Source organism: Lingula anatina, chromosome 1, assembly GCF_051362555.1.
Source record: "Lingula anatina isolate TDL-2025a chromosome 1, LinAna3.0, whole genome shotgun sequence".
NCBI lineage: Eukaryota > Metazoa > Brachiopoda > Lingulata > Lingulida > Lingulidae > Lingula > Lingula anatina.
In genome coordinates, this window is record NC_141767.1 from 3,308,628 (window position 1) to 3,328,977 (window position 20,350).

General features: G+C 35.0%; 4 protein-coding genes across 6 annotated transcripts in view; 3 read left to right on the forward strand and 1 right to left on the reverse strand.

Annotated features, from left to right (window-relative positions):
- The window catches only part of LOC106178752 (proprotein convertase subtilisin/kexin type 6), a 26,961-nt gene extending 21,476 nt beyond the window's left edge, over positions 1-5,485 (forward strand). The window contains exons 21-25 of one of the 2 annotated variants that reach the window (XM_086996815.1): positions 251-456; positions 820-932; positions 1,193-1,358; positions 1,680-2,587; positions 3,084-3,252. In XM_086996815.1, coding sequence (XP_086852941.1) covers positions 251-456; positions 820-932; positions 1,193-1,358; positions 1,680-2,587 — 1,393 coding nt within the window. In that variant the 3' untranslated portion in view covers positions 3,084-3,252. Of the gene's footprint in view, positions 1-250; positions 457-819; positions 933-1,192; positions 1,359-1,679; positions 2,588-3,083 lie in introns of both variants that reach the window. The other variant, XM_086996826.1, reaches the window with a different exon arrangement.
- Positions 5,468-10,735, reverse strand: LOC106175713 (isocitrate dehydrogenase [NAD] subunit alpha, mitochondrial). The gene is made up of 11 exons (XM_013557840.2): positions 10,638-10,735; positions 10,019-10,063; positions 9,498-9,581; positions 9,029-9,201; positions 8,709-8,838; positions 8,291-8,424; positions 8,018-8,120; positions 7,753-7,817; positions 7,397-7,481; positions 6,515-6,667; positions 5,468-6,270 (listed from the first exon to the last, which is right to left on the reverse strand). The coding sequence occupies exons 1-11, from the start codon at positions 10,665-10,667 to the stop codon at positions 6,187-6,189; spliced, it is 1,086 nt and encodes a 361-aa protein (XP_013413294.1). The 5' UTR covers positions 10,668-10,735; the 3' UTR covers positions 5,468-6,186.
- A 22-nt stretch (positions 10,736-10,757) lies between these two features.
- LOC147763846 (uncharacterized) lies at positions 10,758-13,881 on the forward strand. Of its 2 annotated transcripts, XM_086996942.1 has the most exons (5): positions 10,758-10,925; positions 11,058-11,777; positions 12,446-12,578; positions 12,817-12,908; positions 13,362-13,881. In XM_086996942.1, exons 1-5 carry the CDS (start codon positions 10,869-10,871, stop codon positions 13,470-13,472), a joined length of 1,113 nt encoding a protein of 370 aa, XP_086853068.1. In that variant the 5' UTR covers positions 10,758-10,868; the 3' UTR covers positions 13,473-13,881. The 2 variants fall into 2 exon arrangements, with proteins under 2 accessions (XP_086853068.1, XP_086853075.1); XM_086996949.1 differs by lacking the exon at positions 12,817-12,908.
- A 530-nt stretch (positions 13,882-14,411) lies between these two features.
- On the forward strand, positions 14,412-20,140 carry LOC106175724 (transmembrane protein 120A). Its single transcript, XM_013557850.2, has 12 exons — positions 14,412-14,595; positions 15,056-15,174; positions 15,472-15,576; positions 15,742-15,801; positions 15,993-16,088; positions 16,360-16,449; positions 16,788-16,853; positions 17,122-17,183; positions 17,436-17,528; positions 17,784-17,848; positions 18,146-18,211; positions 18,500-20,140. The coding sequence occupies exons 1-12, from the start codon at positions 14,530-14,532 to the stop codon at positions 18,677-18,679; spliced, it is 1,068 nt and encodes a 355-aa protein (XP_013413304.2). The 5' UTR covers positions 14,412-14,529; the 3' UTR covers positions 18,680-20,140.
- The last annotated feature ends 210 nt before the right edge of the window (positions 20,141-20,350 follow it).

Consider the following 20,350-nt stretch of genomic DNA (forward strand, 5'->3'; position numbering starts at 1 on the left):
ATATATATATATATATATATATATATATATATATATATAATTTTACCTTGAAAATCTACGTTTAAAGAAACTTTTGTAACTTGCTTTATACCTTTTCATAGAATTTAGATATTAGATCCTAATCTTTTTGTCGTGTTTTATGATATTATATGCTGTCAAACCTATATTACTTCCTTTTAAGGCCAAATATCACATTTAAACTGTACAGTGAAAATATCAATATCTGATCAAGTTATATTTCTCATTCCAGGCAGTACTCTGACTCCACCAACCACTGCCATCCCTGTCATGGTTCCTGTAAGGAATGTCTGGGCGGCAGTGACAGGGACTGCGTCCTCTGTGAGTTCTCTAAATACCTACTCAATGGTCAGTGTGTTGACCACTGTCCAGACCTCTACTTCCACACACCAGAGGGAGACTGTCACAAGTGTCATCCTAGCTGTAAAACTTGTTTAGGTAAGGGCGAATATGTTCACGATATAATCCCTAGTTGTGGGGTTTAATTTGGGAAATGTAAAAAGTGCATTTTGAGCAAAATAATTAGTGTCTGGGAGTTGTATGAAAGACACTATTCCAAGTGCAGTATATGGGGACACTTCTAAGTGTAATATATGTATTTTAGTTATTTTAGACATTTGTATTGTATCATCTTATATAACTTTTTTTTTTTTTTTGGGGGGGGGGGGGACTGTTAAGTCTGTTAATCATAGGATGTGGATTGTAGACGTCTAAGATATTGAGACACCTTCTCCAAAGCATACCTTAAATCCAAGCACCACAGCATGGGAGGCCAACTAATACCTGTAAAATATATTTCAGATGAGGGTCCTGAGGACTGTGAGAGCTGCAATGCTGGGTCTTACCTGAGGATGGGTGTGTGCCACAAGCAACCAGAGTGTGATGACAATGAATACTTTGATAATGTTATAGAGGTAAAATAAACACAGGATATTTAGATCTACCAAAAATTTTATATGAAAGTAATTGAACGTGAATACCTGAACGTGAATATATGAGCCTTTTATCAGGTGTTTAGAACTTAACTACAAACTTAAACAGTTACACAGTATATTCTTACTTATGCCTATTGCCCCTCTTGGAGCATGGGCCACCTGCACTAACCCTCCAACCATTTCTGCTTGGGGCTTTTCTCTTGCTGTATATTCTAAGCTTTAAGTTGTATTCATTGCAGGAATGCCTGCCATGTGATAAAACGTGCCAAAGCTGTGATGGTCCTGGCGAGTATCACTGTCTTTCATGTGTCGCCCCACGGACGCAAGGAGGCCATGGCCACAAGTGTGTTCTCTGCTGCACAAACACACTCACACATGACTGCTGCCACTGTGATCCAAATACAGGTATTATTATTATTATTATTATTATTATTATTATTATTATTATTATTATTAAGAATCAGTTGAACCTGAACTGTTCTCTGTAACTCTACCTGATAGTTGTGAAACCTGACCCAATCTCTCCCAGCATGTCACATCTAACACAATTTTATGTCACACCCAACACATTAAACAATGTGACCTGACATCTGTACCAACTATTGCTCTTCCTTGTTGTAACATGCTTGCATTTATGTCTGTACCACTTTCGTAATTGTATTATGTTGTATTCTCTCTTGTAGTTTTGTTTATTTCCTCTTATGCATCTTTCTGTTGCTTTTGTAGGTAAATGCCTGAATAGTAATTCAACAACAATATCTGCTACTGTATCTCCTAGTACCAAACTAAGGTCTAATACTGTTACTACAGTTTTGCCAACAACCACAACCACTGTTGCTCCTACCACATCATCTTCTCCTTCTACTACCAAAACTACCCCTACAACTACTACTACTACTACAGCTTCTCCTAAAATTACGACTACTACTACAACCCCAGCTACTCCTACTACTAAAACTACCACTACTACTACTACTACTACAGCCACATCTCCTACCACTACTACTACTGCTACTACTACTACAGCTACTACTACTACTACTACCGCTACTAGTACAGTTACTACTACTACAACAACAGAGCCTACTACAACAACCATTACAGAGACATCCCCTACTACCACCACTGTCACATCAACACCCTCTACACTTGCTACTTCTACACCAACTTCCACAACACTTGTTACTTCTACACCTTCCACAACAACTAGAATTACACCCATTTCTACTGTTCCTTTCACTACAGTTACTACAACTACTGGTAAAACTACCTCGGTTCCACCAACCACAACAGTTACTTCTACCACTACTACAACTAACATGGCAAAACCCACCCCCAAGTCTACATCTGTGTCCCCTGCCCTGGCCTCCCCCCACCCCCAGGAGCCCTCCACTAACAGTGCAGTAGATAAAACTCAGGACTGGGACTGGAGACTGAAACATGTCCACTTCTCTGAGGTGGTCACCACTGATGTAGGGTTCATTATCCTGGCCATATGTTCCTGTGCTGGGGCTGTTATTCTGTTCTTTATTGTGTTTGGAGTTCTACAAGTTGTCAACAACACCAGTAATAGCAAAGAGAGAGTAGAATACACCTCGATACCACTGGAGGAGTTAGAGACGGGGGTGGATTAGGTTTGTGTAGATCAGACACTGGTATGCTCATTTGATTTATAGCACATTGCTATAAATGAACATTTCCCAGCAATGCAGTTAAATGTTTACTGTCACACCTAACACAATGGTACATTCATATGATCCTATCTAACACACTGGCGCACTCATATGGTCACACCTAACACACTGGCGCACTCATATGGTCACACCCAACACACTGGTGCACTTATATGGTCACACCTAACACACTTGTGCACTCATATGATCACACCTAACACTAGTGCACTCATATGGTCACACCCAACACACTGGCACAACCATATGATCACACCTAACACAGTTATACTTTCAGGACATTTTTTACACTTTACATGCCTTGATTTCTGATAAACCATAATCATATAGATCTTTTGAGAATATGCATCAGATTATATGATATTTCTTTTCTACTGATAATGAAATGCTCTGAAAGACTGAAAGGCAAGATTTAAGTAAATTATTTTGTGAATTCCAGGTACTTGTGTGGATGACGCTATCAAGGAGATGGAAGAGGAGAAAAATAACATGATAGACCACACTGTGAGACGGGGATCCATTGCTCACCAGGATAATGGGGGGAAAAACTCTGACCCTAACAGCCAGGGGCAGTCCACCACTGCCTTTGTGGCAGTCATAGTGTTCAGTTGCCTAGTCACAATAGCCATGTTTTTCTTAGTATTTGCCCTGCTACAAGCCAAAGACAATCACAAGTGGTGTTGGGGATATCGCTACCAGTCCATTCCAGTGCAGTTTGAAGCCTCCAGTGGGACACTCAATGGAAGCATACTTACTAGGGAAGACTTTGCTTCAGAAGATGAAATATTTTGATATGGTTTTTAGTTATAAAATATCATCATCAGATTTTGCAGGGTAAATAAGACTTTCACTTGAAATGTATATTTTAATGAGTAATTTTACTAATAGGATGGGTGTGTCATTATGTGTACTTGATATGTCTCAAATGGACAAGGGATTTGTTCTTTGTTATTCACTTGTCCATTCCAGCATACAAATGTACTTGCATACAAGATTGATACATGTAGCATGGGGTTCACTGTACTCTAATGCCACAAGGGTTTTAAATAACAAGGAAGGAAATTGGGTCACAAACTGATGAAGATACTTAAACAATTGAGGTTATCAGATCAAAACTGATGTATGTATTGCATTTGCATCTACATTTGAGGTGACAAAAGAGTGACTGCAAATCATTATATCACACCATCTTTACATGTTGATTAAGAATAGCTGTTCTTGTTTATAATGCTGAACTAGTTGTCCAGAATATGGTATGAAATAACTGCTGTTGATTAAAACAGTATAAAAATGTCAAAATTTACATAATTGATGACCACAGTTTAATTTAAGAAAAATTGAAAGTCTAAATGTTTTGTATTATTCAGCATAATGTCATAAAATTGTTATATACCTAATCAGTAGTCATTTTTGAAAAAAAATGTTAAATGTGCAACATGTTCTAACCATGTATTAACTAAACACAATTTAATTCACATTGTAATTTTATCTTTTTTTATTCTATTTAAATAGTCAGATATATTCAAATTATAGATAGATACATTGCATATGTAATAGATGCATTAATATTGTACATTGTACAAAGATACATGTAAATGTTTATAAGAACAGTCATTATAGCGATCTCATTTCTGAGGCCAAATGTTGTGAAATATTAAAGATCCAGTGGCACACTACAATGTGAGGTCAGAATGGAAGCTGCTGTGGCCTGCAGCAGAAGAACAAAGACATATTTCATATTTTCAGCACAAAAGCATTTAGAGTAGAGTACGTAGGGAGTGCTGTAATAGATGGTTGTGTAATTACCATAACAAGTAGTGCATATTAGAGCCTATGAACTCCACAGGTAACATATTTTACTTATTTCTTCGCAAGTTGATGCACTTGTGTGAATTAAAAAACAGTATTGAGTCACAATTGTTGTCATGTGCCATTTGATATAGTAGTGTGCAATTAATTGATGTCAATACAAAGCTTGTATAGCACTGTGATACTGGGTTCTAGTAGTTAATATTGCCCACCAACTATGCCTTTCTAGTTCTATTTATTGCTTGCATCAACAACCCCCGAAATCATGTAGGTCATAAACTACATTTGGTAGGTAAGGCATACCATAGGATTGTATAAAATTGTTTTAACATTAATTAAATTACACTACATGCAATTCCATTGATCATTATGCTGTTGATAAGTTCTTTCAATTGATGTTATTATCTTAAACCAGTGTCAGTCAGTGTTGCCTTTTAAAAAGTGATAAATGTATATTAAGATAGTTTTCATCTATGCAATAATGGTGACAAATGATTTAAGTACCAATGGAGAGTGTTTAAAACAACCTCAGTGATGGTAATTTAGATTTCTTGGTGTCATATTTAAAAAGAAAAGGTCGTGATTTATGTTTTAGTTGTTCTTTTAAGTTTGCTTTTAAATAATGCCCATTATAAACCTGTGTTAGTTCTTCATATCAACTTGGGAGTTGTTTATTATTTATATTAGATTTGAGATATAGTGAAGTAAGTAGAAGGCCCATGGTCACACTATTGCAATTAGGCCAATTGTTGTATTTATAAATGCCCTGCAAGATAATAGATTATAACAGTCAAAGGGGGGCAATAGAGAGATGTAATACCTCCTATTTTTTCAATAATTTAGTGAAACATTCAGTATTGATAACTAATCTAAGCAATACAAAGTAAGTCTACAGAGGAGTACATTGTTATACATGTTTATTTAGTGTGATCAGTAAGAATTTCAAATCAAGAACAATATGCTTTGTATACAGAAGAAATGGTGACACTTGCTTTGTATAAAAGAAAAAATAAATCTTTCTTTAAAAGTTTATTTTGCTCAATTTGATTTCAAGATACATGTATACTGCTAGCAGATGATTCCAAGAAAAATTCTTTTTAGTACAGATTTTAAATGGGGTTAAATGAAAAAAATTTTACGTCTGCATTAAAGATATAGTGTTTTTTCTTAAACCATTGCACTGTATTACAGTTAAGTGATGAGTTTCTTTGAAAGAGATTTTACTTTTACTGACAACTTTCTTTGTGCAAAACACAGCATTTTTGTTGGCACAAAATAAGGACATATTTCATTAAATAAACATTACTCTGGTTTTGTGGAATATCAAGTTTGGCGAGCAATGTGTTGAGATAATCGGATCAAAACTCATCTATGCAGTATTTTTGATGAGAACTTTGCATACAACACAAAACAAGACAAAATCCTTAACAATACATAAGCACAATAAAATAAAACTGAACAATAGACTTGAAGATGACAAAGGACTGTAAATTGTGTATAATAAAATAAATATAATATCAACAATCCCACATTGCTAAATCTTATTGCTACTGCACAATTCACAGCAATAATCTTCACCTTACTGACCAAATGCTGAAGTGGCACCTCTCCTGTTAACTATATTTGGTGTTTATTTTAAAACTGGAACTCTACTTTGGTGAAAAATATCAACACACATGGAATGGAAACAGTCCATACTGATAGATCAAATTATAAATCTGTGCGCAGCGTTGTTAGTCCATGGCCTCTACTTTCCGGCATATTTCTTGTGTGTACTCTGAACATTTGGAAGATCCTCCAAGATCTGCCGTTCTCACCTGAAAATAAATAACAGTTACGGTAAAACAATGGTTAAAACATGAAATGTGAAAAGTATACTTATTACTTATCAAGATACCAGCTCATAAATCAGATCTGCTGTTTTCACCTGAAATATATAGCAATAGTAAAACACTGTTGATAAGGTTCAAACAGAATATGAACAATATGACTGAACTTCACATGAGTGATAACGTGGTAAACTAATTAAGATACCAGCTCATAAATCAGCAAAACACTCACATTCCCTTCCCTAATCGTCTCAAAGCAAGCCTTCTCTATCTTGCGTGCATGCTCAGTGAGTCCCATGTGTCTCAGCATCATCACTGCACTGAGGAGTAATGCTGTGGGGTTCGCCTTGTCTTGGCCTGCTATGTCTGGTGCTGTGCCATGAACCTGGAGAATACAATGTGAGATATGAACAAAGCTGTGGGGTTAACCTTGTCTTGGCCTGCTATGTCTGGTGCTGTGCCATGAACCTGGAGAATACAATGTGAGATATGAACAAAGCTGTGGGGTTAACTTTGTCTTGGCCTGCTATGTCTGGTGCTGTGCCATGAACCTGGAGAATACAATGTGAGATATGAACAAAGCTGTGGGGTTAGCCTTGTCTTGGCCTGCTATGTCTGGTGCTGTCCCATGAACCTGGAGAATACAATGTGAGATATGAACAAAGCTATGGGGCTGACCTTACCCTGGCTTGTGGTGTCTTGGACTGGGTTGCCATGGCTAGATCGATCCATCTGGGTTGGTCCAACTCCCTGGGGAGTCTCACTAAATTGCTGTCAACTAACCATCTTAAATGTCTGTCATGCCTACAGAATCAGCTAGGGGTAAAGATAATTACCCCCTAACTGCTTTACTAGGTGTGACAGACATTTACGCTAAGTAAGTTGACAGCAATTTATTGAGACTCCCCAGGGAGATAGATCAATCATATCTGTGGGAATGGTCCCTTGGACTTGCCATGTAGAATATCATAGATATATTTAATAGTATAAATAATAAATTCAGAATATGTCATACTTCATTACAATGCTAATATTCCTTTCAGCTACATTTATCACCACTTAAAGTGGACAGAAGTTCTGTATAAGTAAAGCACTATATATTAAGGTCACTCACAGACTCAAATATTGCTGCCCCATTTTCTCCAATATTGCCACTAGGTGTCACTCCTAGTCCTCCTATCAAGCCAGCACACAAGTCACTAAAGAGAAAAGAAATGTCCATTATGGCAAGTAAATACAGAAAGTCCTCAGAGCTTAGAAGGGGTATTATCTTATAGTCCCCTTTGTTTTACTAAAAAAGACTACAAACTATAACTAGTGGTAAAAGCACTGTCTGTGAGAAATTGTGAATATGCTAAATGTAAAATATAAGTTAAGAAAGTAAGAAACTGACTGTAATAATAGCTGCACATGAATGTGTCATACAAATAAGAAAAAATCACTATGTTGAATCCTGCAGCTATACATTACCTGAGAATATCACCGTATAAGTTTGGCATGACTAAGACATCAAATTGGCTAGGATCCTGGACCATCTAAGAACAAGAAAGCAAACAGAAACAGTTTTCCCTTAGTTACTATTCCTATCTTTGTAGAAACAAACAGAATGGATTTCAGTTATTTCTATAAACATAAAAAAGACAACATATGAAAGTAAATATTCATCTATGAAGCAATTTGAATTAGCAACCTTTCAGCCATAAAAGAAAAGAAAGAAAAGAAAAATTCTACTTACATTTAAGCACACAGTATCTAGGTACATTTCATTAAATTTGATATCTTTGTGTTTCTCTGCAGCAGCTCTGCAGCACTTTAGGAAAAGTCCATCTGACATTCGCCTGGAACCAAAATTTTCACTGATGAATCTTCTAATTCATTTCATTATTTACTTATTATGTCATGAAATAAATTCTAGTAGAACTTACATTATGTCACATTGAAAAATCTGGATTTTATACCATATTTGAACTTGATAAGAACTGCACAAATTGCTTTTCTCCTTACTCACATGATATTGGCTTTGTGCACTGCTGTCACCATGTCTCTACCATTCAGTTTGGCATATTCAAAGGCAAACTCTGCCACTCTTCTGGAGGCTTGCTCTGTAATCAACTTGATACTTTGAACAACACCATCCACTATCTGAAAAACACATTTATATTACATCTTTGTACAGTGGCAGTGTGTTAGATGTAACAGTGTCTTTAATAAGATCTTTCTAGGATTAAGCTACATGCATCATCTAGAAGATGGTTCTACATAAATTGTGACAATATGTTTGGTTTGGGTATACTGGATGCTCTGGAAGTAGCAACAAAACAAAACTATACACTTAATTCCAACTGTGTGCTGTACAACATGATAGCAGGCTCTAAGATTCTAGATTTCATTATGAAAGTAAGGAAGATAACTTTTACTTTACGCACAATGTGTTCTATTCCACTGTATTCTCCCTCTGTGTTCTCTCTGATTGTAACCAGGTCCACATCCTTGTAGACCGTCTCATAGCCCTCTACTGACTTACATGGCCGTACATTGGCATACAGGCTGAACTCTCTGGTAATGATACATTCATATTGGTAAACAATTGTATCAAAGAGTGCAATCCTACTGCACAAAATGTCAGGCAAAAATTAATTTATCATGACTAATTTTTTTTCATTCAATTAAAGGATGAATTATCAAATACAGAAACAGTGAAATCAGTACTGAATGTTTGATTTATACTTCCATTTTATATACTTACTTTCTTAGAGCTAAATTCAGTGAAGGATGCCCCTTCCCAATAGGTGTTGCCAGTGGTCCTTTTAATCCTAATTTGTTCTTGTTCATAGATTCTATGGCTTTAGGAGGGATGCGGAACTTTCCATCGGGTCCCTTGACTGGTGTGACATCTACTGCCTCCCAGGATATGGGTACCTAGTCATATATTTATAATAAAATACATTTAAAAATGAATAACTAAAAAAATATAATGTATGTTAGATAATGTGTTATACATAGGTCACTTACTTATAAACAGTATAAAAAAGACTCAATGACATTTTGCCCGGATATTTTTTCACAAAAATGGTGTAAGCTTATGACATATCTATATTTACTAACAAAGACATATCTATATTTACTAACAAGAAGTTAGAAGTCTGAAAAACAGGTGTACAATTACAAATTACAACATCAGATAAAATGTGGATGTAATATTCTTTTCATATCACCTGTGCTGCTGAAAATATCTGTTGTACAGCTGCTGAGATTTCTGGTCCAATTCCATCTCCTGGGATGAGGGTCACTGTCCTTGCCTTGAAATAAACAAGTAAAAAGCTGTGAAAAAATTATAATAGAGGTTAACAGGCTTTTTTTAATTTCTCCAGATTGTCAAAGATGTTAAGGGGATCAAAGGTTAGAATTTTTTTGAAGGAAAATCTTATATTCGAATTCTCTGATTATTCTAATTTTTTTAATGTCCATGAAATATTAGCTGTAATTTTTTTAATGTCCATGAAATATTAGCTTTATCCAATAACTTTTTTTAATTTCTCCAGATTGTCAAAGATGTTAAGGGGATCAAAGGTTAGAATTTTTTTGAAGGAAAATCTTATATTCGAATTCTCTGATTATTCTAATTTTTTTAATGTCCATGAAATATTAGCTTTATCCAATAACACTGGTACACAATAAGTTGCATAAGACATTTCATAAAGAGGGGCTGTTGATAAGATAAGATAAGATAACATACATCTTGTGAACTATATCTTCGGCAGAGGGTTCTTACTGATGGTGCCTGAAAAGATTTAAGAAAGTTAAAAAAAAAAAAAACAAGTCCATGTTCAAAGTTCTTATTGCATGTATTGTGAAACAAATTGCTGTTAGTCATAACAATTGCCACACCAACAAAGACCAAAAAAGGACAAAAATACAAGGAAATTATCTCCTGTGGATAATATAATTTTCAGTGTAAGCAAAATCAAGTAGATCTGTCCCTGAATTTTTGAAAAAAATGCTCATGTTATCGTGCTCTTCATTTTGTACATCCATTTTCATTTACACCTCTTGGTTCTTATTATTACGTCAGATTCCTCTGAAGTGGCTTACAGAGATGGCAGAGGTTGTGGCTAACAGAGATGGCCGAGGAAGATGATGATAGTCTGTAGTTATTCATGTACATTGTTCAGAAATATAAATGGTGTAAGAACGCTCATCGATTTTGGCAAATAGCAATGTGTTATAATATCTACAAATCAATTTGTATTTTCCAATTTCTTTAATTTGAAAGATTTCCAATACATTTCAATTAAATGTTAACCGAAGTCTATTACATTACATCGACAGGTATAAAAACTGAAAAATTTACATACCAACAGTGATTTCAACACGCGAGTCGCCATTTTGTGACGTCACTAGCATGTATCAAGGAATCCCCAACACGAGTTTCAGAAGGCTTTTCCCATCACGTGACCTGTGACCTTTACCTATTTATTTAGTGCTTGGTCCCTGTGGTTGCGTTATTGAATATCGTGATGAACCGATAAATATAAGAAGCATCCCTTGAAAATGTTTAGCAGAATGTGCGTCTATCAGCCTCCACAATGCCAGGGCCGGACGAGCTGAAGGATCCTTGCAAATCCCCCTCTGGGACGAGGAAGGTTCAGAGAATTTATCCAGCAAAGAAGAAATTATTTTGTAGAATATAAGTTAATCACAAATTACTGGTAAAGATATCTGAGTGCTAATCTAAACTTCCATCAAGCCCAGTCAGTTATATATTTCACTTTCAGGGCAGAAGAGTGAGTGCCATTGATGATGAAGCATACCACATCATGGTTGAAATTTTAAGTGGAAAAAAGAGTAGGAGTGACTTTAAGCAAAGATCTAAGACCACGAATACATCAAAGTCCCGTGCAGCCCTTCGGCGTGTCGACACAGGAAAATATTCTATAAAGTTTCTAGATGGTGAACCACAAATATTTTATGAAAACAAGATTGTGCCCAAAAAATCGAGGATTCCTCATGTTGTTAAACCAGCACAAAAGCAAACTAAAGGTGTAAGAAGGAAAAAAATACAAGCGCATAATCATGTGAAGAAAGCAATAGATGAGATAGACAGACCAATCACACAAAACATACAAGAACAAATTTCCCAGTCACATTCTATTTCCAATAACATTCCAGAACGTACACCTCTAGTAGTAAAATCACCACAAAAAATCAACCAAATTGACTTGATCCCCATGGAGGGCTTAGAGATCAATGGATATAGATATGTTTTAGAGATAATTGATGTATTTAGCAGATTTGTGAAGAGAGCTCCTCTAAAAGAAAAATCAGCTCAAGCAGTGGCAATGGAACTGTATAAGTACTACTCTTGTGTCGGCCCTCCAGAAATCCTGTATGCTGATTGTGGAGGAGACTTTAAAGTAGCCATTCAGCTTCTTATGAAAAAAATGAGAGTAAAAATTGTGTATGGAAAACCCTGCCATCCCCAGTCCCAAGGAAAGGTGAGTGTGGACGAGACACCTAAGACCAGTATTCCAAAGTCAACTTTATATGCTCACCTGTCCCATTTTAGGAAGCAAAGTTACTCTCTTTCGAAAATGTGTAAGAGCACATTGAGAACAGTGGACTAATTGATCCGTGGATCAAATATATGACCAACCCACTTAAATGTTTGTTGTGTAATCCACGCAGGGAATCTATTTAGTGTCTAATTTTGAATTAAGCAGCAAGCTTTTGAGTGGGTCACCATATTTGATTTGTGCATCTGTTAGGCTCTATTCCCATAGATTTTAGATCGATCTATCCCCGCGGGGAGTCTCACTAGATTACTTTCAGATAATCCGACTTAAATGTCCGTCCCGCCTACTACAAGCAGTAAGAGGGTAATTAAATTTCGTGTCCGCCCGGCTGACAGCTATTTAGGTGAACCCCCAGGGAGTTAGGTCGATCTAAAGTAGGTCGATCTAATCTATGGAAATGGGGTGTTAGTCTGATGTTTTGAATTGGCTCTTAGACTTTCTGTGAACTGTGCTCCTGGCACATTCCCATCAAAACTTTTGACATGTCTTTGATCCCATATACATGAAAATATAATACATATTTGTATCATTTACTATTCCATTATTATCACCTATCAGTAAAAATTTCATCATCATTATATCTTTATCAGGTGGAACAGAGCCATAAGGCATTTCAGCACATGGTAAGAAGACATTTGGAGGACCGGGGACTGGATTTCCAGTGGACAGAACAACTTCCTACTTATGATTTTCTTCAAAACAATATGCCTTACAAATCTATAGGTACAGAGAGTTGATCTTTAAAATCTATAGTTTGAAAAAGTCATTGCTAAAAATCTATAGGTACATACAGTCAGTCTTGCAATGTTGAAAAAAAAAAGGATAAAGAACATGTTACAGGTAAATGTACTTCGCTCTCATCACTAGATGGATAAATGAGGATGAGTGAACAGCAATAAGCTAAGGCATAAATATTAAAGAAGGTACAATGCATAAAAATCTACACACCTTTATATTGCAGCTATGATGACACCATTTAAGAAATTTTTTGGACGGCAGTGCAACTTGGCAGAATGTACCTTTACAAGTCACAGTTTTGATTATTCTGTTGAGGTATTTAAAGTTGAACATACATGAAAAGAGCATTTTGATTTACATTACGTTTATATTTGTTTATGGAATAATATTTAATATTGAGTTCTCACACAGTTAGTTAATACACAGAGTTAAGATACCCTCTACCACGGTGGCAGATTATACAGGGGAAAATTGGAAGAATCCACCCTGTGACATTTGGCCAGATGGAAGCAATTAAATCTGTCCACGCACAGATGGCATTGTACCCACTCTGCAGGAGCTTCGCTTTGCAACGATGTGATAACTGCCTGTTATGCAACCTGTCTAAGGCTCTGCTGTCAGCAGAAACTAGACACAGAGCCAAATGACTTGTCTATTTATCTAGAGATATATCTGTGAATATTTGAAATATCAATCTGACGCCCTGGTAGAGGGTAGAGGGACATGAACTGTTCAAGTATAATCCAACAATGGCTGTAATAATTTCAGGAAGTGATGATCCAAGTTGAAACAAAACAGGACTTCATCAAAGAGAGAATGGAAGTACTGGGCGCAATTCAGGAAAAAGCTAATACAGCAAATTTGGCATCAGATAAATAAAGCAAATAGTTGTAAAATAGCATTCAGTTTGAAGAAGTTGAAACTTTCTTACAATTTCAAAAGTTCCACATCTTTCATAAAAAGTTACAACAATGAATTGTTTTTAGATAAGCAAAAATGAGATCAACCTGATGTATTGTGGGAACCAAAATATGGGAGCAGAGGTGGACTCTCTATCAAGTACAGTATGTTGATCTACTGAAGACTGAGACTGTAATTTCCAGAGTTTCCACTCACCGTGGATGGAGAAACAGGAGTAGCAGGATACACCCCTTCAACTTCACATGGGACACATACACTTGCATGTACTTAGCAACTGGGATGACATTTTTCATTGTTGAATGTTTTATATTTATAGAAATATGATCAGCCAAACACTATCAATAAAGACAATTGAAATGGCTTATTACATTTGAGTGTTCATATGTCCTTTAAATTGCAAGTTTAAAAAACTTATTTCAAGTAATATTTTCAGGTATGCCAGGAAAAATTGATAAGTTGGTGAACAAATGGCATGGTCGGAACATGAAATTTATTTTTTCATTTTATTTTAAACATGATTTTTCACCTTATCAGCTAAATTTTAAGTTTTTTTTAAGGTATAAGGGGTGGGCTGACAGTTCACACTGTGGGCCATTTTAGAGCATAAAAACGGCATCATTAAGGCTTTTCCAGTAGTCTGTTGTAAATTTCTCACAAAAACCAAACCAACAAGTTCAACAACCAACACCTTTTTGAAAGAAAAAAAATTAAATTTCCTTTAAATCAAGGACTGTCATGCTCTTTATTGTTGAAAATGTATGTAACATTACGCTGCATGAAACAATATCCAGCATAGAAGTGTCTGAATGGTGTATATTCCTTACGATTTTTCTTTCACCTTTTAATCTGCATAAATATCTAACTTTTACATCGGCCACAAGGGGTCTCGCTTAACGGAAGGCCTGTCTTGGCTCGTGGAGATCTCCTCGGACTGCATCATTGGAGGTAGAAAAATGTCGCTGTAGTTGACGAAGTTGAACTTGTTGGTATAAAATTATCTCTACAACATCTGAAAATGAGTAGTTTACAGAGTGTAATTGCCGAATGGGAAGAACTTGAAACTGAGTTTAAAGAGTTGGAGGTAAAGTAAATTTCTTTAAAGTTGTAAACAAAACAGTCTCACCGGCAGAAAAAAGTTCATTTACTATGATTTAGTCTTGTTGTGACTCACCTGAGGTTGAGTGTAGTTACTTTTAGATCTACCTTTTTGTTTTTTGTTTATTAAATATTTTCTTACCATGTTTGTTGAATTGTGATATTTTGAATACGCTAGTCAATATTTATAGCATTTGGTTATTTCTGTTTTCAAACGGACTTAATAATAAACGGACAAAATAACAGAAATTCAATGTTAGCTAATACATGTACCAGTAGCTGGGCATTGCATCATGATGTTATTCACGTAGACTAAAACTGTGTGGTTTGACACGAACAAAGACTCTTGAACATCATTTGAATTTCTGACTGATTATATACCCACTTTACCCTATTAGTGTAACTATTATTATTATTATTATTCACTAAGACATTGTCTATTCTAGGAGAATCACAAGAACTATGTGAGTAAAGTAGATGAAGTTAAGAATTTGCAGGCAAAATGTGTGAATGGAATTGCACATCAGAGGTATCGCATGAAACAGGTTGCTGATAACTTAAAGAAGTAAGTGAAGTCTTAGAGATACTTAATTTTACATAGATTTCAAGGTGAAACCACAGCTGCAATCTTGTACCAGTTGTAGTAGAAAGCTTTCAATATTATCATATGTATATATATATACATATGGATAAATTATCAGTAGATGTTGTTAAGCATCTTGAAAACTCCATTTTCCTATTTTATATGCATTTTCTGTTTTGATTTTGAAATGAATCAAAATAAATTATCGAATACAAATCTGGATTTATTTAACTTGGGGCAGTGTTCTTATTAACCATACAAGTTTTCTTTTCCTTTTAGGTATGGCAAATCCAATGATCAGGAAATTGCAAGTATATATCAGACAATAGAAGAGAGAAAAACCCAGTTTAGAGAATTTGAAGATGTACTGCCACATAAAAATGGGTAATTCTGATACACTCAATTACTGAAGTATTTTCTTAAATATGAAACATTTCATATTATGATCCATTGAGAAAACTTACACTTACATTAATTTATTTATTGCAGATATCAGTCATAAAGTTCTTAATGTTCATAGCATATTAAAAGTTTTTCTTTTTACTACAGGATATATTTAAGCATTGTTCTTGGGCAGGTCAACGTATCACTTCTCAGCAAGAAAGACAAGTAAGTATGAGTTGTTGAATGACAGCCATTTCAAGTGTTTGAATGAAGTAACTAAATTGCAAGTTACCACTTTTTAAAGTAGTTGAATCTGAAAAGTAAAATAGGCCTAAACTATAATAAAGGCAGGGGTTGGCCATTGGTTTAAAACCAAGCAGAAACATCACATTCACTTTCCTGATATTCATTTTCAGATATCTGTATAAGCAAGACTATGAGAAGTTCAAGCTGATTGTGTCCACCATCTCCATGGTGCTAGCCTTCTGTTTACTGTTCTTTATATCATCTAGGTGAGCCATATAGCTTTAATTCCTACTCCTCATTGTACAATAACATGTATAGATCTACATTAATTTTTCTATAACTGCATTTTTTTATCATTTTGGTTTTTATTCCATAGAAAATGTCCATTTATGAATGTGCTGCGGTGACTTGGAAAACAATAATTGCATGAAGAGTGTTACTGCAATATACTTATTCTCTCTTCATTCCCTTAATCCTGGGTTATTCTGAAAACATAAAGGAACATGTTTATAACTATGTTGGCCCATGTATTTCTAGGTATCTGGATGCTGCCTACCACTTTCTCTTGGTCTGGTACTACTGTACATTGACGATAAGAGAGTCCATTCTTATTGTGAACGGTTCAAGGTAAGCTATATGAATCAATTAATAAAAAGAGTGATGGTGACAATAAATATAAGGAATTCCAAAAATGAAGCAACTGCTATCAGGGTTTTAATAGATAAAGTGGCTTCGGTTATAAATTACCACCTCCACGTCCAATTTTTTATTGGTTTGTCCTGCATATTATGTTTTGATATCCCTGTTATTTAATTGATGAAACAGCTTTATCAGGGAATATCTCTTTACATTCAGATTTATTTTCTATATGAGATGTATGAAGTTGATTTCTTTATTCAGAAACCTACCTTGTTTCATTATCTTGGCAGTTTCAATATTTTGATATATTTTTTGACACATTACAGAATCAAGGGTTGGTGGGTGGCTCATCACTTTGTGTCCACAGTGTGTACTGGGGTGCTGCTGATCTGGTAAGTACATTGAAAATAAAACAGTGCTTTCACATATATATAATTATGGCATTATTGAATTCAACTTTAACTTTTAAGTTCAACATAGGCTTGACTATTTGTCTCTGACACATACAGGTGGTCCCCAATTTTGGACATTCTGTAACATTTGACACACGCATGCACGCACATGGTACATTTTCAAATCTAAGCGTTCTATGCATTTTATTGAAGCAAAGGTTATCATATACTTTGGATATTCATTTGTGTAATCTATTTCTTTACTTAGGCCTGATGGTGTGACTTACAGACTCTTCCGGCAACAGTTTATGATTTTCTCTGTATATCTCAGTGAGTAAAAGTTTGTCTTTCTTTGTTCATTGAAGTGTATGAGTAAGGAATAGTTTTTTCTCAGTTTATTAAAAGATATAAAAGGTTTAATGTAGAATTCCTCATATTATTTACTATATATGTTATTAAGTGATGATAATTTTAATTTTTAGACAGAACAGTTCCTGAGTCAATGGAAGTAATGATTTCATATGTATTAAACAAAATCTTTTATACTCACAGTTATAAGAGAAATTGATTAATCTTTAACAGGTTTTGTCCAAGTGCTTCAGTTTTACTACCAGAGCGGGTGTTTGTACAGACTGAGAGCATTGGGAGAAAGGCACAATATGGATATCACTGTTGGTGAGATATCGTTAAGATTTTTGTTGGTAAGAGGAACGGGATTTTGAAAAGGGTCCAAGATGGAAAAAACTTGAGAACACTGACCCATAGACGTGCTACGAATTGACAACAAAACAGCTGCAATACTTAAATATGATGGTGAAAATATTTTATATGCAGGTCATCTTGTTAAACTTCTAAATATGCAATATTTTGTGAAAGGAATCTTAAGAATATTATATTAAATTTATTGAATTAAGAATGTTTTACTTTCAGAGGGGTTTCAGTCTTGGATGTGGAAGGGCCTGTCTTTTATCCTGCCATTTTTGTTTGGGGGCTATGTAAGTTCTAATTAGAGATCTCAGCTTATGTGTAAAAAACACTGTCTTCTATGATAACTTGATAATCAGAGTGTACATTCACTGTATCTTGTTGGTTTGTTGTATGTAAAGAGCATGTACTTAATATAGTAATTATCTGTACAAGTCATATTATGAACAACAAATTTTTAAAATCTGATTTTAATAAAATTGCATTACTAAAAAGTCTAGATATTGAAATGTTTCTGTTCGTGCTAAAATTACTCATACATAATCCTGTGTTGTTGCTTATAAATAATCCTATGTTATTTCTTATAGATATTCCAGTTTTACAATGCCTACACATTATACCACTTGGCCTTTCATCCGCAGTCTGAGTTGCAGGTCAGTATATACAGGATATCAATGTGGTGGATAGCTGTGGTGTCCAGTTTTTTCTCCTATTCATTGTGTTTTCATAGGAGTTGTTTTAAAATTGATTGGATGGTTTTCATACAACATTAATTGAGAGAAAACTTTGAGTTGCTTACAAGCAAATAAATCTGTATACCTTTAATTTTGATTGTAAATTTAAGTAAAAAGAAGACTAGTCTATTCAGCAAAGTGTGTCTGAAATTTAAAGTTTTTTTTTTCTTTTTTTTCATTTTTAAAAAAATTTCAAATTTGTTTCAGGTACCAGTTGTATGTTTCATGTTCTTTGTCCTTGCCTCTGGAAACGCATGGACTACACTTCTCGTTATACGGGAAAAGCTGAAGAGCAGGCTTCAAGAGTCAAAACCTAAACTTTTCCGCATGAAGAGCAAGTACAAGTTTAACTGGAATAATAACAAGGAAACGACTAAAGTACTTTGACACCACGGTAATGTCAGGGGCTGGAAAATTACTGCACCAGATAATTCTGCATTTTTCTTGCATTAAAGCAGAAGACTTTTTTCCAATCTTTTCACAAGCAATAAAATAAACGTGTTTTGTGTCCAGCAAGGATGGTGACCTGCCTGAGACTGGTGGTGTGGGGATGAACAGAAATGGACCAATAGAATTACAAGTTGTGTGCCTGTCACAAAATGGCTACCTGGGGGGCGCCACCTGCAAGGTCACAGTTGTAGATGTGGATCAGATCCACGGTAGAGGGAGTGTGTGTTCTCTTTTCAAACATATGCATTTGATGTTATAATTTAATTTGTTGACTATTTAAAACGTTCAAGTATGTAATTGAAATGATTCAAGATCAGTGCTCAATGAATGAACGTAACAACGATTTGTTTAAAAATATGGGGAGATATGATCATTTTTGAACGTTTTCTCTAAGATCACATTCACAACGAGTTGAGCCATGGCTTTACAAATCCTGGAACTAAATATGGCAGACATACATGAAAGAAAAACCACTTAATCTTTTAATGGTCTCTCCGCCTCTCACCCGCCTCCCCATGCGTCTTCCCTGCGGGGGTACAGTCATTAAATCTCGGCTCCAGTGGGACGACACATGGAGAGGCGTGTGAGAGGCAGAGAGACTATTAAAAGATAAGGCGTTTTTTCTTTCATGTACGTCCGCCATATTTAGTTCCAGGATTTGTAAAGCCATGGCTCAACTCATTGTGAATGCGATCTAAATTAGTCGTCTAAAAAGGTCAGTGTTTGCAGTTTCTAGAATTTGATTATTTATTTAAATCTTGAGATTATATCATTTTTTAAATAAGATATTATAAGTTTTGGGAAGGTAGAGGTGGTTGTGCATGTCAATATTGACAACCAGTTTAGTTTTATTTACTGATATTAGCCCATGTATATAATTTTGTTTCTCTTGTTTATCCATACTGGAAATACTTAAAAGGCACCAGTAAAAGTGTTGTTTGGACTTTGTGAAAATGTATCTTTGTTATTAATGAATTTAAAAGTTTTTTTTGGCTTGTAAGAACATGTCAAGCATCCAATTTAAAGACCACTTAAAGATTTTTTTACCTGATGTTAACCAATTCAATGAATTTTTTGTGTGTTTGTAAAGTGGAGGGATATGTCATGTTGCATTTTTATAAAAAGGCAAAAATAAAGTAGTGGTTGTCCATTTGAAGAGTCTGCTAACATTCTGACAATTTTTTTTTACAAATTCTTTTTCAAATAAATCATAAAACAATTCAAATAAATTATCTGCAGGTATTGATTTGTTCTGTAAACTTTAATTCATATTCAAACCACAATTGTCTTTATTTTTATTATACCGCATTTCAGCAATTGTGCAATACTTGTGACAGTATTGAATAATGGTTAAGTAGAAACAATTTTATAAAATAAAACAGTTTGTACTCAAAGGCATCTTAATTTGTTTCCTTGCCTTTTTTAAAACAATTTTACAAACTTTTCATTAATTAATTTCTTTTCACTGTCTGAATTAACAGGATGTTAGACAATTTTCATATTTGTAGATGTTTTCTGCCATAGCTGGGAAGAGGCATTTTGCCACATAAATTTGCTGACAAGGTGTAAAAGTCTACCCCACCCCCCTCCTCCATCCAACAGGAGGGG

Bases quoted from the DNA above. Each gene is read 5' to 3' on its own strand.
- LOC106175713 (XM_013557840.2), bottom strand. From the start codon at position 10,667: ATGGCGACTCGCGTGTTGAAATCACTGTTG. The intron at 9,202-9,497 runs GTGATATGAAAA...ATATATGACTAG, and splicing joins AGATATTTTCAGCAGCACAG to GTACCCATATCCTGGGAGGC. The intron at 7,482-7,752 runs GTAATGTATAGC...TTTTCTCTTTAG, and splicing joins TTATACGGTGATATTCTCAG to TGACTTGTGTGCTGGCTTGA.
- LOC106175724 (XM_013557850.2), top strand. From the start codon at position 14,530: ATGAGTAGTTTACAGAGTGTAATTGCCGAATGGGAAGAACTTGAAACT. The intron at 16,089-16,359 runs GTGAGCCATATA...ATGTATTTCTAG, and splicing joins CTGTTCTTTATATCATCTAG to GTATCTGGATGCTGCCTACC. The intron at 17,849-18,145 runs GTAAGTTCTAAT...TATTTCTTATAG, and splicing joins CATTTTTGTTTGGGGGCTAT to ATATTCCAGTTTTACAATGC.
- LOC147763846 (XM_086996942.1), top strand. From the start codon at position 10,869: ATGCCAGGGCCGGACGAGCTGAAGGATCCTTGCAAATCCCCCTCTGGG. The intron at 11,778-12,445 runs GTGAGTGTGGAC...TATCTTTATCAG, and splicing joins ATCCCCAGTCCCAAGGAAAG to GTGGAACAGAGCCATAAGGC. The intron at 12,909-13,361 runs GTATTTAAAGTT...TAATAATTTCAG, and splicing joins GTTTTGATTATTCTGTTGAG to GAAGTGATGATCCAAGTTGA.